Genomic DNA, 14,869 nt, shown 5'->3' on the forward strand with positions numbered 1-14,869 from the left:
TTTCCTTAACATAAACATTTTCGCAGTTAAGAGGTACCTATGTATGTAATGCTAATATATCTAATATTTCGGTTAAAAAACAATATTTTAACGCAAAACGGCGCTTCAAGGTATTACATCACAACCATAAAATCATCTTTATTTTGACGCCGTTGAATCATGACACCGATTGCCTATAAATGACTTTACCGGATTTGCTAAATAATAATAATATTAAATTAACCTTACTTTTAACAATACCTTTAAAAGCAAATATCATTATAAATTTTCAAAATATATTTCATTCCTTATTTAAGTATTAATTATGCAAACAAAATTTGTGTCACATCAATTGTAATTGTAAACTAATTCGTTTCGATAACAAATCTGGCAACCCTATATTTATCCACGCTTTATGTTTTTTATTCCTTGTGCTGCGGTTCTTCATAAATTTCTTTTAATTTGCCAATTTCATTTTCGCCGCCACCGCTGCCTGCCACTAGTACGTCTGCGTCTGCAGGTCAACGCCTGGAAAAACTTTGAAAATTGTTAAAAAATATTTCAAATAACACAATAAATCAAAGAAAATCGTACCAAAAGGTGCAGAAAGTGTTGGTGACAAGGAAAAACAAAATAGTTTAGAAAAATTTGCAGTGCTTTTGCAATTTATCGGTGCGAAAAAACGCCGAAGTAATAAAAAAGAAGAAGAGCAGCTGCAAGAAGCATCACAAGGGGACAGCATTGCAAGCGTTGTTGCCAAAAGAAGGCGTTGGATACACACAACGAGGAAAGCTATCCAAAGCCAAAGACAAGGAAAGCAAAAAATCAAGAGTCGGGGCAAAGGAAAGGCGAGAAATAAAATCAATTATTTTAGGAAGGGGTAGTAGAGTGGTAAGTATTTGATAAAGAACGCGCCTGGATATTTAGTTTATTAATCGATAACTAAATAAAATATTTTTTTCTCGTTTGCTACTTCCACGTGCTATATAATTAGCAGCGCAAGTTTTGTTCCCGCTTTTACCGCTCATAAAATACCGGCCTTAAGTGTGTATACATCGGTAGCTAACCTACGCTTCGAATATAAAGCATTGATTTTCCACAATTGGAATTTGAATTCCTTGCTGAAGTGTTTGTGTTTTTACGTGTTAAATAAATTTCGTCGCTAAACTGTTTTGACGCGTTGTATACTGCAAAATGGGCGCGTACCTATCCGAACCAAAAACGGACAAGGTGTCTACGGACGAGTCTAATGATATATTGACAGTGGGAGCTAGCTCTATGCAAGGTTGGCGCAATAATCAGGAAGTAAGAGATTAAACACATTCAACAAACCAAACTTTGATTTTACTAAGTTCATAATGATTTTTTATATTAGGACGCTCATAATTCCATTTTAAATTTTGATACAAATACCTCATTTTTTGCCGTTTACGATGGGCATGGGGGCGCCGAAGTGGCTGCCTATTGTGCGGATCAGCTACCGCATTTTCTAAAGAAATTGTCTACTTACAAAGATGGCGAATTTGAAAAGGCTTTAAAAGAAACATTTTTGGGTTTTGATAAAACACTGCTGGAGCCACAAGTGGTAGAGATATTGAAGTTTTTGGCTGGCGAAAAAGGTTTTGATGGCGATGATAGCGATGCCCATGAGGATGATGAAGATTTTGAAGATTTGGCTGAGCTTCACGAGGAAAGTCATTTGCCTTTAGATGAAGTTTTGGAAAAATATAAAGGTGGACCATGCATGCCATCGCTAAAACGTGTTAAAGATGGAGCAACTGGTACTAAACCGCAATCGCCTTACTTGCGTGGTAGGCGCGCAGCCGCTGTAATAGCCGATGCTACAAATAAAGCAGTACTGGATCCAGAATCCAAACCAGAGGGATCCTCTACATCAGCTGCCGCCACGGCCGCTGCCATATCGGGCGAAAGTGGTCCCAGTTCTTCGCACAAACCATCATCTGTAGGTACATCGTCAAAGACAGATTCCATAACTTCCGAGTCAGGTCCAAGTTCATCAAATAGCGGCAATATAGCAAAAATGGACACAGATGAGCCCGAGGAAGATTCTACCGTCAGTAGCAGCAGCTCGAGTGCAAGTAAACCCACTAATAATGTTTCTGCCGAGCCAGAAAACAACAAACCTGAAAGTAACGCGGAAAAGAATTCTGCAAACGGTCCTGGAACAACAGTGGCCACTGACAGTGCATCGTCCTCGGAAAACAACAAGGAAGTTTGCCCGGATTCCTCGCATACCAAAGAGGTGGAACAGAATGGTAGTGTATCTTCATCAGAGAAAAAGCCAATTAAAAAACAGAATGCTGCAAGCGCAGAAATGGACACAACTGTTTCCGGTTCAAATGATGCTGCGAAGAGAATACAAAATGGCACCATTGGAAGTACATCATGCTCTGCAGCAAATAAACAAGTGGCTGGTAGCACTACAATAACTTCCACCAGTAAGGAATCCAAGAAGCTTAAGAAAACGGATGTAAGTGGAGAGGAAGAATCCACCGATGATGATGCCGATTACGAAGGTAAGTTGTATAGATACTTTAGTTTCACATTGTTTAAATGAATAATACTTTTTTAACAGAGAATACTGAAGAAGGTGATGCTAGACAGAGTTTGGTGTATTCCTCTGAAGACGAAGAAATTGAAGAAGGTACGCAAATTAATTTACTTCATAAGCGCAAAATTTAACCTGATTTTACTCCTTTGTTTAGCTGAGAATTCAAGTGTATATTCGTCGGATGAAGAGATTGAAGAAGAAGAGGGTAAGCTGTTCTTTTAACACAACTTCATAAAATTAATAGAAGTTTAATTTTTTATTATTTTTAGAAGAAGATGAAGAAACCGCACTTGCCAACGAGCAATTCTGTGCCGATATGATTGAAGAGCCCGGCAAGGATAGTGGCTGCACTGCTGTTGTCGCACTATTAAATGGTCGAGATCTATATGTGGCGAACGCTGGCGATTCGCGATGTGTAGTTTGCCGCAATGGCAAAGCTATCGACATGAGTTTGGACCATAAGCCGGAAGATGAAGAGGAATCAGCGCGTATTATAAAAGCTGGTGGTCGGGTGACTTTAGATGGTCGTGTGAATGGTGGCTTGAATCTTTCCCGTGCTATTGGAGATCACGCCTACAAAATGGTAAACATTTCGTAAACAATCGAATTTTAAAAAATTTCAACATAAAACATGGATTATTCCACAGAATTTGGAATTGCCCGCCGAAGCGCAAATGATATCTGCGTTACCGGATGTGCGAAAACTTATTATCACACCAGAGGACGAATTCATGGTATTGGCTTGTGATGGCATTTGGAACTATTTATCTAGCGAGGAAGTTGTCGATTTTGTGCGTCAACGTTTGAAGGACGATTCCAAAAAGATGTCACAAATATGTGAGGAGGTAAACTAAGAATTTGCTTAACTAACTGAGAAATTGCTTAACTAACTTTTTTTTTTTGTTTCCAAAGCTTTTTGATACATGTTTGGCTCCTAATACCATTGGTGATGGAACGGGCTGTGACAATATGACAGCAGTCATTGTACGTTTTGAATCCAAAATTTTGGATTTACCAACTAAACTAAGTCCCGAGGAAATTGTGCTTATTAAGGATGTTACCGCTAAAACTTCTAACACTAACACATGCGCCCCAAAGAGTGAGCAACCATGTCTTAAACGCGCAGCCTCCCCAAGTTCCGATGACAATTCCAACGAAGCCGAAAATGCCAACAAAACCAAACGTTTGAAGACTGACGAGGAAACCACCTCAACAACAACCAACACAAATAAGTCCACAGTTGAGACATCTGCATGCAGTAACAGCGATGCAGCGGCCAGTAGCAGCACTTCAGAGGCAGCGGCAGCAGTTGCAAGTATTACGGATCTAAAGGATTGCGATAGTAACACTACGGCCAGCAGCAATGATGCAGCGGATACTGATAATATCGCAGTATCTTCGACGTAAATACATACATATATAATTTGTTAAAAGCCAGCAGCAATTGGAGTGTGTGGAATCCAAAATTGGTTGACTCCATTTAATATATAAAGAAGGGATTATATGTTTAATTTTTAAGAAAATCACAAAATCTCGTCTGCATGAGAGTTCTAATTTTCACAATGACTAATATTAAGATTTTAAAGCGATTCGAGGGAGAATCAACAATACCAAGTTTACAGTGGATTCTTGTAATACCTTTTGTACGAAATATTGACCAATCCAATAGCAACAAGAACTGGAGTAATATTTTCTTGAGTTCAACATAAAAGTAAGGAATAAAATAAGCTCTCATTAGTGAAATTTCTGACAGCTCAAAGAGCGCATATTTTTATTTTGACTTCAGTATACGTTTAATTTTGGCATTGGAAGTTGTAACGTACACTCATTGCACTCTAATTACACCGATGATACTTTAGATCAACAGACCCAACTATTCGTAATTATCACACTTTATTGTTGCATATCCGTAAGCAAGACGTGCACGTACATACAAACATACACAGGAGTGCATTGTCGGAAGTGAATACTAGCGATGGCGGAGCAGCATTTTAATTTTCATATAATACACTTATATATTTTGTAAAGTAAATTACAGATAACTCGTACGTATACATATACAAGAAGGCATAATTTTAATTAATTTACAAAATCAATATATACACAATGAAATGGTAAATAAAATGAAATAAAATACTTAGTTTTTAAATAAAGTAAGGTCCCCAACAGTTATAATAAAATTTGCATTTTTATGCTTTACGATTTTCGAATATAGACAATGGCGTGAGTATATAGCATAAATAAGTATTTAAAAATATAAAGTTTGGTTTATTAGTGTGTGACATCAAATCTAAGGCTAAGATAAAATTTCTATATCTTGAAATTAAACGAAAATCAATGTCTGGAACTTAATGAAAAGTAGAAATATATACAAATTCTCTACCTAACCGATCTATAGATTGCGTCGATAGCACAAAAACAGCTGTTTGTCAAAATGTTTTAATTTAATAATGTCAAAATCAGAAGTTGTATTTTGTTTATGTGATTAAAAAAGACTATTTCAAAGATTTCAACAAATGAAAATGTATTTTTTGAGTGATAATTTTGTATTTAGTTCAGTTTGTTTGCAAATCACGCAAAAGCAACAAAATGTAAAGACGAAATTCTTAAAAAATATTTTTCTTTGACTTTTTTTCTTTTTAATTGCAGCATGAATTATGAACTATAGCAGGGACATTTCGCATACATTAATAATTCCTCAAAAATACGTGCAAATCAAAATCCACCAAAATTTATTACAAAATGTTTAATTGACGATATGGCAACTATGGTCTTGAAATATTTGTCAACTTGGTGCATTTGTGCTGTTTTCTGCTCCTCCCAAATATATATTTTAGTTTGCAGCTGGATAGAAGTGCTTCTTCAAAATGGTGGAATTTTGATTTAACAAAGACTTCTAAATATACACAAACGCAAATTCGGAGCATTACAGTGATTTTTTAAATCGCTAACTCTTACACCAACGCAATTCGCTCAACTATTCTAGGTAGCAGTCTAGGCAGCTTACAAAACCTGCAGTATCTTTATTAGAACCTCTCATTCTGGTTTAAAGGTCGTCAAAATTGATACCGTCGCAATAATAACGTCGAGCACCTGCAACGCCAAAGATAGCGTTTGCAAAAGCTCTAGTGGCGTTAGTCTAGTGCCAAGCTGTAGTGGTGCCGTTGGAAAAGTGCAGTTAATTCCTGGACCAGGGCTAGTGGCTACAACTAAAATGTCGGGTGATCAGAAAACCCTTCTAAAGGGACACTCATCACAGTATGTAAAATTAAACGTGGGTGGAAGGTTGTACTATACAACAATTGGTACATTGACGAAACACGATACCATGTTAAGTGCAATGTTCAGCGGACGCATGGAAGTGCTAACAGATTCAGAGGGTAAGTTACCAATGATAAATTCTGCCACTAACTTTATAATTATGTTTTCAAATTGTTAATGACTTAAACTTTAGGTTGGATTTTAATCGATCGTTGTGGCAATCATTTCGGCACCATACTAAATTATTTACGTGACGGTACTGTTCCACTACCAGAATCTCATAAAGAGATTGCCGAATTACTTGCCGAAGCAAAATATTATTGCATCACCGAATTGGCCATGTCTTGTGAGCGAGCACTTCTGGCACACCAGGAGCCCAAACCAATCTGTCGTATACCGTTAATCACTTCACAAAAGGAGGAGCAACTATTGATTAGTTCGTCGTCGAAGCCCGCAGTTATTTTGGTAGTGCAGCGACAAAATAATAAATATTCGTATACAAGTACATCAGACGACAACTTATTGAAGAATATCGAACTTTTTGATAAGTTGTCCTTACGTTTCAATGAGCGCATATTATTTATTAAAGATGTCATTGGACCTAGTGAAATATGTTGCTGGTCATTCTATGGTCATGGCAAAAAAGTCGCTGAAGTATGCTGCACTTCAATTGTGTATGCCACCGACAGAAAGCATACTAAAGTCGAATTCCCCGAAGCGCGCATATATGAGGAAACGTTGCAAGTACTTTTGTATGAGAATCGTAATGCACCAGATCAAGAATTATTGCAGGCAACATCATCAGTGCGCGGAGCCGTGGCTGCGCCCGGTATGCAGCAGTACACCAGTGATGAGGAGGAAGAACGCACGAGTCTGGCGCGCTTACGTTCGAACAAACGCAACAATCCCACATGATTCATGAAACAATATGTTGGATAACAACGCACCGCTCTTCCCTAACTTTGGAGGGACGTTAGCGGAGGTAGTGTGTAAATGGCCAAAGAAATATACTATTATGGGGATATAAAAGCACCCGAGCGCGTTTAATATAATATAAAGACAAATTTACTCGTAAAATTAAAAAATATATGTATGTTCAGAACACAAATGATCGTACGTACGAAATCACTCAAAAGGTCAATATTACATAAATCCTTAAAGAAATCTAGTATAATGCAATGTGACGACCTTTATTTGTCATGTTCGGGTTTCGCATATTACATACATACATATTTTTATGAATCGATTCATTAGAAACATTTTTTCACCACATAACACCGTATGCATATGTTGTTGATCTGTTGTTTAACAATTCTACACGCTATAGTATTAAACGCACATACAGGAACATTCTCATTATCAGTTTGCAATTTACAAATTGCTTTTTAGTTGTTTATTTATACCATTCCGTTCGATGCCGGTGGGAAACTGATAAACGCGGTTTTAATTTAAAACTAAGCTTTTTATACTTACACACAGGCAATTGTAAGACCCATATATAATTTACATACATACCAGCAAATAAAAATGATTGATGAATTAAATATTTTTACTAATATTTTAATAAAAAATAACTCGGAAATAGCGAACGCAAAAAATATAAGCGAAAAAAATATTATTAATAATATCTGACTTTAGTAAAATAACTGAAGTTCATTATAGAACAGAGGACAGGATTATTTATTAACACAATAGTATACACGATAAAAATAATTTGTAGTAGTTGTAGATATGAGTTGGTAAAAAAAAATTTAGCAAAAGTTGTTAAATATGATTTTCTACAGATGTTACATGGAAAAATATTGTAAATAAAGGACTTCTTACCTGTCAAAAGTTTTATCAGGATACATACTGTTGTTGCTATGACAATTATTAAACGGGTAAACAAAACAATTCTTAAAGGCACCCGAGGCTTAATTGTTCATAACAATAAAACAAATATTAGTATGCACATTGAAATGCTTAATAAGCTAATCAGTCGTAATATTTAGTATCAGTAACCATAAAAATATGTCAGAGGAACTAGAGAAAGCCGGACTGTACATTGATGACATCTATAGGCTGCGTGTCCAAGACCCAGCAATTGCTAACGAAACAAACGAATTGCGTGACGAGTGTTTGGAATATGCTGACAAATTGCAAGAATTTAAGAAATATGCCGAAGATTTTCATAATATTATAAGTGGCTTCGCAAAAGATGTTGAAAAAGAGAAATTGAGAGCTATCGGTACACAGAATTTGCTGAAAACTATTGCAAAGGAGCGACAGGCTGAGCAGCAAGTGTACCAGAGTAAAATCCATGAGAAAAATATTGAATTAGAAAGATTGCGTAACGAATATCAGTACTTACAGCGCATAGAGTCAGAGCAGCAGGAAATCATTAATAATTTTTTGCTAAATCAATGAAATCATAAGACATACTTATGTACATTCTTATAACCATTTTAAATAATTTCGGAATTGCTATATTCACTAAATGTAATGGAAAACATAAATTTAAATTATTATTAAAACTTAAAATATACTGCAATATTTAGCACATTATTTGTCGAATATTTTGTACGTTTTTGCGGTAACAGGCAAAGCTGCATAACGGCATATTTGTTTTGGAGCAATTATACACCTTCGGATTATTGCATCCAGTTATACCACACAATTGTACTTTGGGTGGTAGGATCGGCACTTGTGCTGCCAGTGGAAACTCGTGTTCAGCCGGTAAATGTATGTAGGCGCCATCTAATGTATTACGATATGTGATCATCGGTTGAGAAGTCTTTGTAGATTTATTACGTGTCGCATTGCGCTGTTTACTCTCCTGTTTTTTGAGTAAACGTTCCATGGTTTTCTTCTTGTCCTTTTCACGTTTTTCATCGGCAAGTTGCTTGCGTTTTTGTGATTTTAGCTGAGCTTTTTGTATATCTTCTGCCGTAAGTGGTTTTTCTTTTTCACGATAACCATTCGGTAAAGACATAAGTAATTCTCCACCAGGAGAAGGCTCTTTATCCGTATTACGTTCATACATTGCGCGTTGGCGCGCTGTCATCAATTTTGGATCCTTCATCTTTTTCAGCTCATCATCCATTTCTTCTAATTTTCCGGACTCAATCGCCGTCAACCAGCGCTCCTCCTCACTAGAAGTGCTACTATCACGTCGTTTCTTCGACTTTTTGTTGTTTGCTGCATTGAGGTTAGAACCAGGAGTTGTAGATGCTGCTGGTGAGCTACTGGCAGTTGTACCAGGGGCGGTCTGTAGTTTTGGAACTGATTTTTTACTGCTGCTAGACGCATTTTTGCTACTACTCGCTTTCGTTGGAGTATGTGTAGGAGTTGGAGTGCTGGGAGGTGATGTAGCTGTGGTGTTGGCAACTTCTTGTTCGTGATCAACCACATCAACTACATCGATCATTTCAGCATCGTATATTATTTCTTCTTTTAGCGATGGTGAGGATGTTGATGTATTATTAAGATTAGGCGAGGCAGTCGCATGTTTAGTTTTTTTATTGCGTTTGTGTTCCTTAAGATCTGTAATAAGTATTGTGTGGGTAATTGTAAATAATTTTATAAAATGTTTAGTGACATACCTTCTCGTTTTCCCATTGCAGAGTTATTTTAATAAATATCTGCAAATAAATAATTAGCTTTATTTTTGATTAATAAATGTAAACAACTTGTTTACAGCGCCATCTGTCGGTAATAAACACAGTGGCTCTAAACATTTTAAAACGCTCTAAACCACACGCCAAATTATTGATACCGATGTTATAATTAATTAAATAAAGATAAGATTCCAATTATTTTATAGGTAAAGTTACGTTGTCTATAAAAAATTAATAGTTTTTTATATAATAAAATTAAATATTTGAATCAAATCATAAAATTGATTTTTAATGCAACCTTGTGTTGATAAATGTCACCGTATCAACCCTACACGTTAAGGTGTGAACTTGGATGCGGTTTTCTCTTCCTTTTCTGTGAACGCTGCTAAAATGAAAGCCAAGGGACAGGTAATTTTTCCTCAAATTTGTTAAATTTTAGTTAAAAATAAATGGTTTTTGTTATAATATGATAATTGGAAGCAAAGATAAAAAGTGTAGTGTATAAGTGGTAACAATTAAATCTGAGAAACACCCTAAAAAATGAAATTATGAAGTGCTAGTACCAACGTGCTTAAATCTGCGGCGAGGAGCTGTCATTTCTTATTAGACACGATGTTGGGTAAAAACTTATGTGCGATTATTAATAAAAACACTTTAATCTGTACTTACAACACATGGAATTCCTGCCCTTAAACTCTTTCCAAAATGTTTTGTGAAAAGAAGAACTTGTGCATTTATTTTTACTTTGCCATTTGCCATTAGAAGCCAGCTGTCAGAATTTCATTTTAACCTCAACTTATGGAAACCTATTTGTTTATTTCTGTAACTAATATGTGTGTTTTTGATTTTCTTTTTACAGTTGAAAGAATACGAAGTGATTGGCCGCAAGTTGCCAACCGAGAAGGAGCCACAAACTCCTCTCTACAAAATGCGTATCTTTGCCCCGGATAACATCGTGGCCAAGTCGCGTTTCTGGTATTTCTTGCGTCAACTGAAGAAGTTCAAGAAGACCACCGGCGAAATTGTTTCATTGAAACAGGTCTACGAAACATCTCCAACCAAAATTAAGAACTTTGGCATCTGGTTGCGTTATGACTCCCGTTCAGGTACCCACAACATGTACCGTGAATATCGTGACTTGTCCGTTGGCGGTGCCGTAACACAGTGCTACCGTGATATGGGTGCACGTCATCGTGCTCGTGCTCACTCAATTCAAATCATCAAGGTTGACTCTATCCCAGCCAGCAAGACACGTCGTGTCCATGTTAAACAATTCCACGATTCCAAGATCAAGTTCCCATTGGTGCAAAGAGTACACCACAAGGGCAACAGGAAATTGTTCTCATACAGAAAGCCAAGAACTTACTTCCTGTAAGCTGCATTATAGTTATTTTTTTAGCTTTTTGATTTAAAATAAAATGAAAGTCATTGAGACCGTGACTTGTGTGAAATAAAGTGATTTTTTATTATTAAAAGTTGTAAGTAATAAGATTCGTTCAGTGCGGCCGAAGCTGTAAAAAATGATCAGTGTGGTGATTTTTTTCTGAAGGGAAGTTCTGTTTATGTTTTTTGTTATATCGCAAGGTAAAAAGATTCTAGTGACTTATTTCTTAGAGGCTGCAGTTTAAAGCAGAGAAGAATTTAAATCCAAAAATTGGTTATGCATCCTACAAAACTAAACAATAATTCTTGTTTCTTGTTGTTATCTCAGTGTTGGGTGGTAAGGTTCAGCTTGGTTGTCATCGAATTAATCTAAAGTCAGCACTATTAAGCGTATTTTTCGACAATGTTGGCCCTATAGAAAGAAGGGTGCTACTTAAGTGGGGTTTGCTGAACGCGGGTCATTATATGCTGAACATGTAGTAGGTATGTTGATGTCGATTCTGTTTAGTAAAAAATCTCTCCAAGAAAATTTGCCAAAGAAGAGACTGGTGGCAAAACAAAATAAAAAGTGGCTTGAATTCTCCAAAAAATATCGTCATTTGAGTGGAAAATAGTTTTTGTTGTTGTTGTAACGTCAGAAAATATCCCTGAAGTAATTTCGAGGAAGGGTACCGATGTCCCATTCCGGTTAAATGAAAAAATTTACGTTTGGTGTCCGACCATAAATACAGTCGCCCACGCTGAAGCACAGCGGTAATATAAAGGCATAGAAGGGAGTTGGACCTATGAGGAACTTGAGGGTCATATGAATCAGCAGCACTATATTTCTATACTCAGAGATGAATGCTTTCATATTTCGACGATATGCATGTTAGCTGAAAACGAAGGTTCGATAGCGCAAAGTCGAAAATTTCACCGAACTATTCTTTTGCGAAATCCATGAAACAAATTCTCGAGTACCTTTTCCAGTAAAACAAGACGTACATACATACTTATGTCATGAATAGCGCGTTCAATATTGACTTCTAAAGCTTGAAGAAAGTCTGGCTTACTGCTAAAAACGAATGACTTTAAATAACCCCACAAGAAGTATGTATGGAATGGTGTTAAATCACAACTTATTGAAGGCCAATCAATGTCACAATTTTTTCAAAAATAATCGAATCTCCAAACTTTTTTCGCAATAATTCGATTGTTGCACGTGCTTTGTGGCGTGGTAGTCCTGTCTTGTTGGAACAAGATGTTGTCAAAATCTTCTACTTCGAATTGTGGCCTTAAAAAGTTTGTTGGTGGAATGATCGCTCCTTACCGTTCTCCTTTGACAAAGAAGTCCCCAGCTTTATTTCGAAAGATGACTCCACCAGACCAAAAACCACACCAAACTGTTAATTTGGGTGAATGTGATGGTTGTTTATGAATAATTTGTGGATTTTTTTTGTACCAGTATCGAGAGTTTTGTTTATTTATGACACCATGCAGATGAAAGTGAGCCAACATCGGTGAAGATACATTTCTTAAATAAATCGTTACCGTTTCCAAGTTGTTCCAAGACAAAATCAGCAAGTTTACTACGGTCCAATGGCTTCTGTTCTTTAGTGAGATCAATTTTATATGGACGCAAGCCCAAATCCTTTCTCAAAATCCGCCAGATTTTGGCTTGAGACGATCCCAATTCTTGAAGATTCTGAAGTCCTAGTATGGATTTTTATGTTTGGCAAAATGTTTTCATAAAATGTGGGTTTTGTTCTTGGATGGATAAAAATACGAGTCCTTTCCAGTAACGTTGAACTTTTATTAGTATTATATTCAAAGAATATATTGCTGAGATGTATAAAAAGGGCTTCAACCCACATAACACCCGCAATTCACAATGTCTTCAGGCGATCTGTAATAACCTATGCTACCACTATCTGAACCGTGGGAACCAGTGAAACATTCCACTAGCTATCCCTTACCAACATGATGGCAACTTCTGTATAACCTCTAAATATAATAACCAACGTGATGTGAACGGATTATTTTCCTAAGAAGTACAATGTCCTTTCAATATACAACGACAAACTCACCAACACATGTTTAACTCACCTTTAGGGAAAACAGAAACAAAACAAAAGAACAAACGAAATTTTATCCATAATTATATAAATAAATAAAAAGTACAATTATTACAAAGTTTTTTTTTATTAAGTATAGTTTAAATTTATTTAAATCTCATACAACAATAATAGCATTATGACTATGGATAATTATTATTCTTACACAAGTATTATGTATATCAAATTGCCACGCCCTTTCAACTACTTTTTATAGTCACATATTTATGTATTTATGTCAATTAACAGTTAAGCTTCCAACGCAATACATTTTTGTTTTTAAATAAAAAAATACTTGGAAATTAAACAGTAAATACTACAACAGAACAAAAACAATAAGTACAACAAGAAGCACAAATTTCAACAAAGAAAAACTAAAACATTTTATAAAACACGAAAGAATTTAATGGAATCCGGCTTTACCACTTCGTAATCGGTGGCGTAAAGTGGCCGCAACGTGGAAATCCGTTTGGCACTGGCGGCCAATCGTTGGGCGTGCCCACCTGAAACACCATATTCATGCCGATGGCGATGTGAAATTGAAAATGGCAATGAAACAGCCAAACACCCGGATTGTCTGCACGAAACCGCAACACGGTGTAACCGTTATTCGGCACAGCGACAGTGTCCTTCAGCGCGGGCTTGAGAAAGCGACGCTCCAACAGACCACGCCTATCCAACTCCAGTGCATGCTGCAGATTCATGCGTTGCAACTGTACGTCCGGTGAGCGACCCATGCCGAGCACAACGAACGGCGTGCCATGCAAATGAAACGGATGACTGATATTAATCTGCTGCACCTCATCGACCAGCACCACCTCGACGACGGCGTTCAACGGTATATCCACTTTATGTACACACTGACAATTCTCACCACACCTGGCGGGACGATTGTCGCTGTTGCAAAAGTACTCGGGCGGTATTTCGTTGTACTGCGAGAGTATGGCGGACGGTGCCGAGACATAGGAGATTTCATCGATTAATGAGACCAAGTGATCGGCATCCGAGGCGACTGTAAAATGGATAAGCGGGAGATTAGTATGCTTAAGTGTGATAAGACGGTGTAGGAGAGAGGAAACTTGAGTTATTGGATTTTTTTTATTTATATAAGTTTAGAATATTTTTTTTAATTTTAAAATTTTTTTTTAATTTTGAAATATTTTTTTTTTATTTTGAAAAATTTTTTTAATTTTAAAATATTTTTTTTTTTAATTTTGAAATATTTTTGTTTTTATTTTGACAAATTTTGTTAATTTTAAAATATTTTTATAATTTGAAAATATTTTTATAATAGAAAACGAACTACTGTGATTATTGTTTTGAAATATTGTTGCATGCTAATTGTTTTTACTTGAGGTTTATAGCGTAACTATGTGGAGCAAAGCTTGTACTTACCGTGTGTAACGGGCTTGTGTATTTTTTTATCAGATTAGTATGCGAAATTTTATTATGCTTATATTTTAATGAAAAAAAATTAAATAATTTAATATTTAATTACAAGTAATACTATGAAATAGGCTACTGCAGTGACTTTGAGCGACACAAAATATTGTAAATACATACATACAAATATCGTACATTAAATATAGTATATATATACATACAAATACAAATACAGTGAGCAATCATAATACAAATAACTTAAATTACAAAAATGTCTACAATTCTTTTACATACATATGTGGAGTAAGAGAGTTTACGCTAAAAGCAAAAGTAATACGATTATTTGAGAGTTAAGTATAACACAAAGTGAAATTAAATAACGGTACATTTCAGCAAATTTACTAAATACATATAAACATACATAAATGTAGCTATAGAAATAACTAAAAAAAATTACGAATAAGCAAATGAGAATAATACAAATACATAATAGTAGCGAGTACAAATAAATTAATGGACACTTGGTGCGGATTCGGCGAAAATATGCTATTTACAACAAAACAGAATTGAACTGGCACGCCCTCACGCACACAAAAGCAAGG

General features: G+C 35.9%; 5 protein-coding genes across 7 annotated transcripts; 4 read left to right on the forward strand and 1 right to left on the reverse strand.

The window, feature by feature from the left end:
• The first annotated feature begins 349 nt into the window (after positions 1–349).
• On the forward strand, positions 350–4,563 carry LOC120771044 (probable protein phosphatase CG10417). 3 transcript variants are annotated; one of them, XR_005704949.1, is made up of 9 exons: positions 350–870; positions 974–1,284; positions 1,355–2,516; positions 2,576–2,644; positions 2,706–2,756; positions 2,821–3,134; positions 3,199–3,396; positions 3,464–4,262; positions 4,338–4,563. XR_005704949.1 is itself a non-coding variant. In XM_040098844.1 (8 exons), the coding sequence occupies exons 2-8, from the start codon at positions 1,174–1,176 to the stop codon at positions 3,956–3,958; spliced, it is 2,400 nt and encodes a 799-aa protein (XP_039954778.1). In that variant the 5' UTR covers positions 350–870; positions 974–1,173; the 3' UTR covers positions 3,959–4,488. The 3 variants fall into 3 exon arrangements, 2 of the variants coding, with proteins under 2 accessions (XP_039954778.1, XP_039954779.1); XM_040098844.1 differs by having other exon boundaries at positions 3,464–4,488; XM_040098845.1 differs by having other exon boundaries at positions 977–1,284; positions 3,464–4,488.
• Positions 4,564–5,319: 756 nt separating this feature from the next.
• Positions 5,320–7,356, forward strand: LOC120771025 (BTB/POZ domain-containing adapter for CUL3-mediated RhoA degradation protein 3). The gene is made up of 2 exons (XM_040098801.1): positions 5,320–5,931; positions 6,006–7,356. Exons 1-2 carry the CDS (start codon positions 5,766–5,768, stop codon positions 6,725–6,727), a joined length of 888 nt encoding a protein of 295 aa, XP_039954735.1. The 5' UTR covers positions 5,320–5,765; the 3' UTR covers positions 6,728–7,356.
• A 370-nt stretch (positions 7,357–7,726) lies between these two features.
• LOC120771026 (intraflagellar transport protein 20 homolog) lies at positions 7,727–8,356 on the forward strand. Its single transcript, XM_040098802.1, has one exon. It carries the CDS (start codon positions 7,823–7,825, stop codon positions 8,216–8,218), a length of 396 nt encoding a protein of 131 aa, XP_039954736.1. The 5' UTR covers positions 7,727–7,822; the 3' UTR covers positions 8,219–8,356.
• On the reverse strand, positions 8,241–9,484 carry LOC120771024 (INO80 complex subunit B). The gene is made up of 2 exons (XM_040098800.1): positions 9,394–9,484; positions 8,241–9,334 (listed from the first exon to the last, which is right to left on the reverse strand). The coding sequence occupies exons 1-2, from the start codon at positions 9,407–9,409 to the stop codon at positions 8,346–8,348; spliced, it is 1,005 nt and encodes a 334-aa protein (XP_039954734.1). The 5' UTR covers positions 9,410–9,484; the 3' UTR covers positions 8,241–8,345.
• Positions 9,485–9,741: 257 nt separating this feature from the next.
• On the forward strand, positions 9,742–10,863 carry LOC120772424 (60S ribosomal protein L18a). Its single transcript, XM_040101035.1, has 2 exons — positions 9,742–9,816; positions 10,268–10,863. The coding sequence occupies exons 1-2, from the start codon at positions 9,799–9,801 to the stop codon at positions 10,781–10,783; spliced, it is 534 nt and encodes a 177-aa protein (XP_039956969.1). The 5' UTR covers positions 9,742–9,798; the 3' UTR covers positions 10,784–10,863.
• The last annotated feature ends 4,006 nt before the right edge of the window (positions 10,864–14,869 follow it).

The sequence above is a fragment of the Bactrocera tryoni genome, chromosome 3, assembly GCF_016617805.1.
Source record: "Bactrocera tryoni isolate S06 chromosome 3, CSIRO_BtryS06_freeze2, whole genome shotgun sequence".
Classification (NCBI taxonomy): domain Eukaryota; kingdom Metazoa; phylum Arthropoda; class Insecta; order Diptera; family Tephritidae; genus Bactrocera; species Bactrocera tryoni.

Coding starts and splice junctions, on each gene's coding strand:
- LOC120771026 (XM_040098802.1), top strand. CDS start 7,823: ATGTCAGAGGAACTAGAGAAAGCCGGACTGTACATTGATGACATCTAT.
- LOC120771025 (XM_040098801.1), top strand. CDS start 5,766: ATGTCGGGTGATCAGAAAACCCTTCTAAAGGGACACTCATCACAGTAT. Junction 5,932..6,005: donor AGTGCTAACAGATTCAGAGG/GTAAGTTACCAA, acceptor CTTAAACTTTAG/GTTGGATTTTAATCGATCGT.
- LOC120771044 (XM_040098844.1), top strand. CDS start 1,174: ATGGGCGCGTACCTATCCGAACCAAAAACGGACAAGGTGTCTACGGAC. Junction 1,285..1,354: donor GTTGGCGCAATAATCAGGAA/GTAAGAGATTAA, acceptor TTTTTATATTAG/GACGCTCATAATTCCATTTT. Junction 2,517..2,575: donor TGATGATGCCGATTACGAAG/GTAAGTTGTATA, acceptor CTTTTTTAACAG/AGAATACTGAAGAAGGTGAT.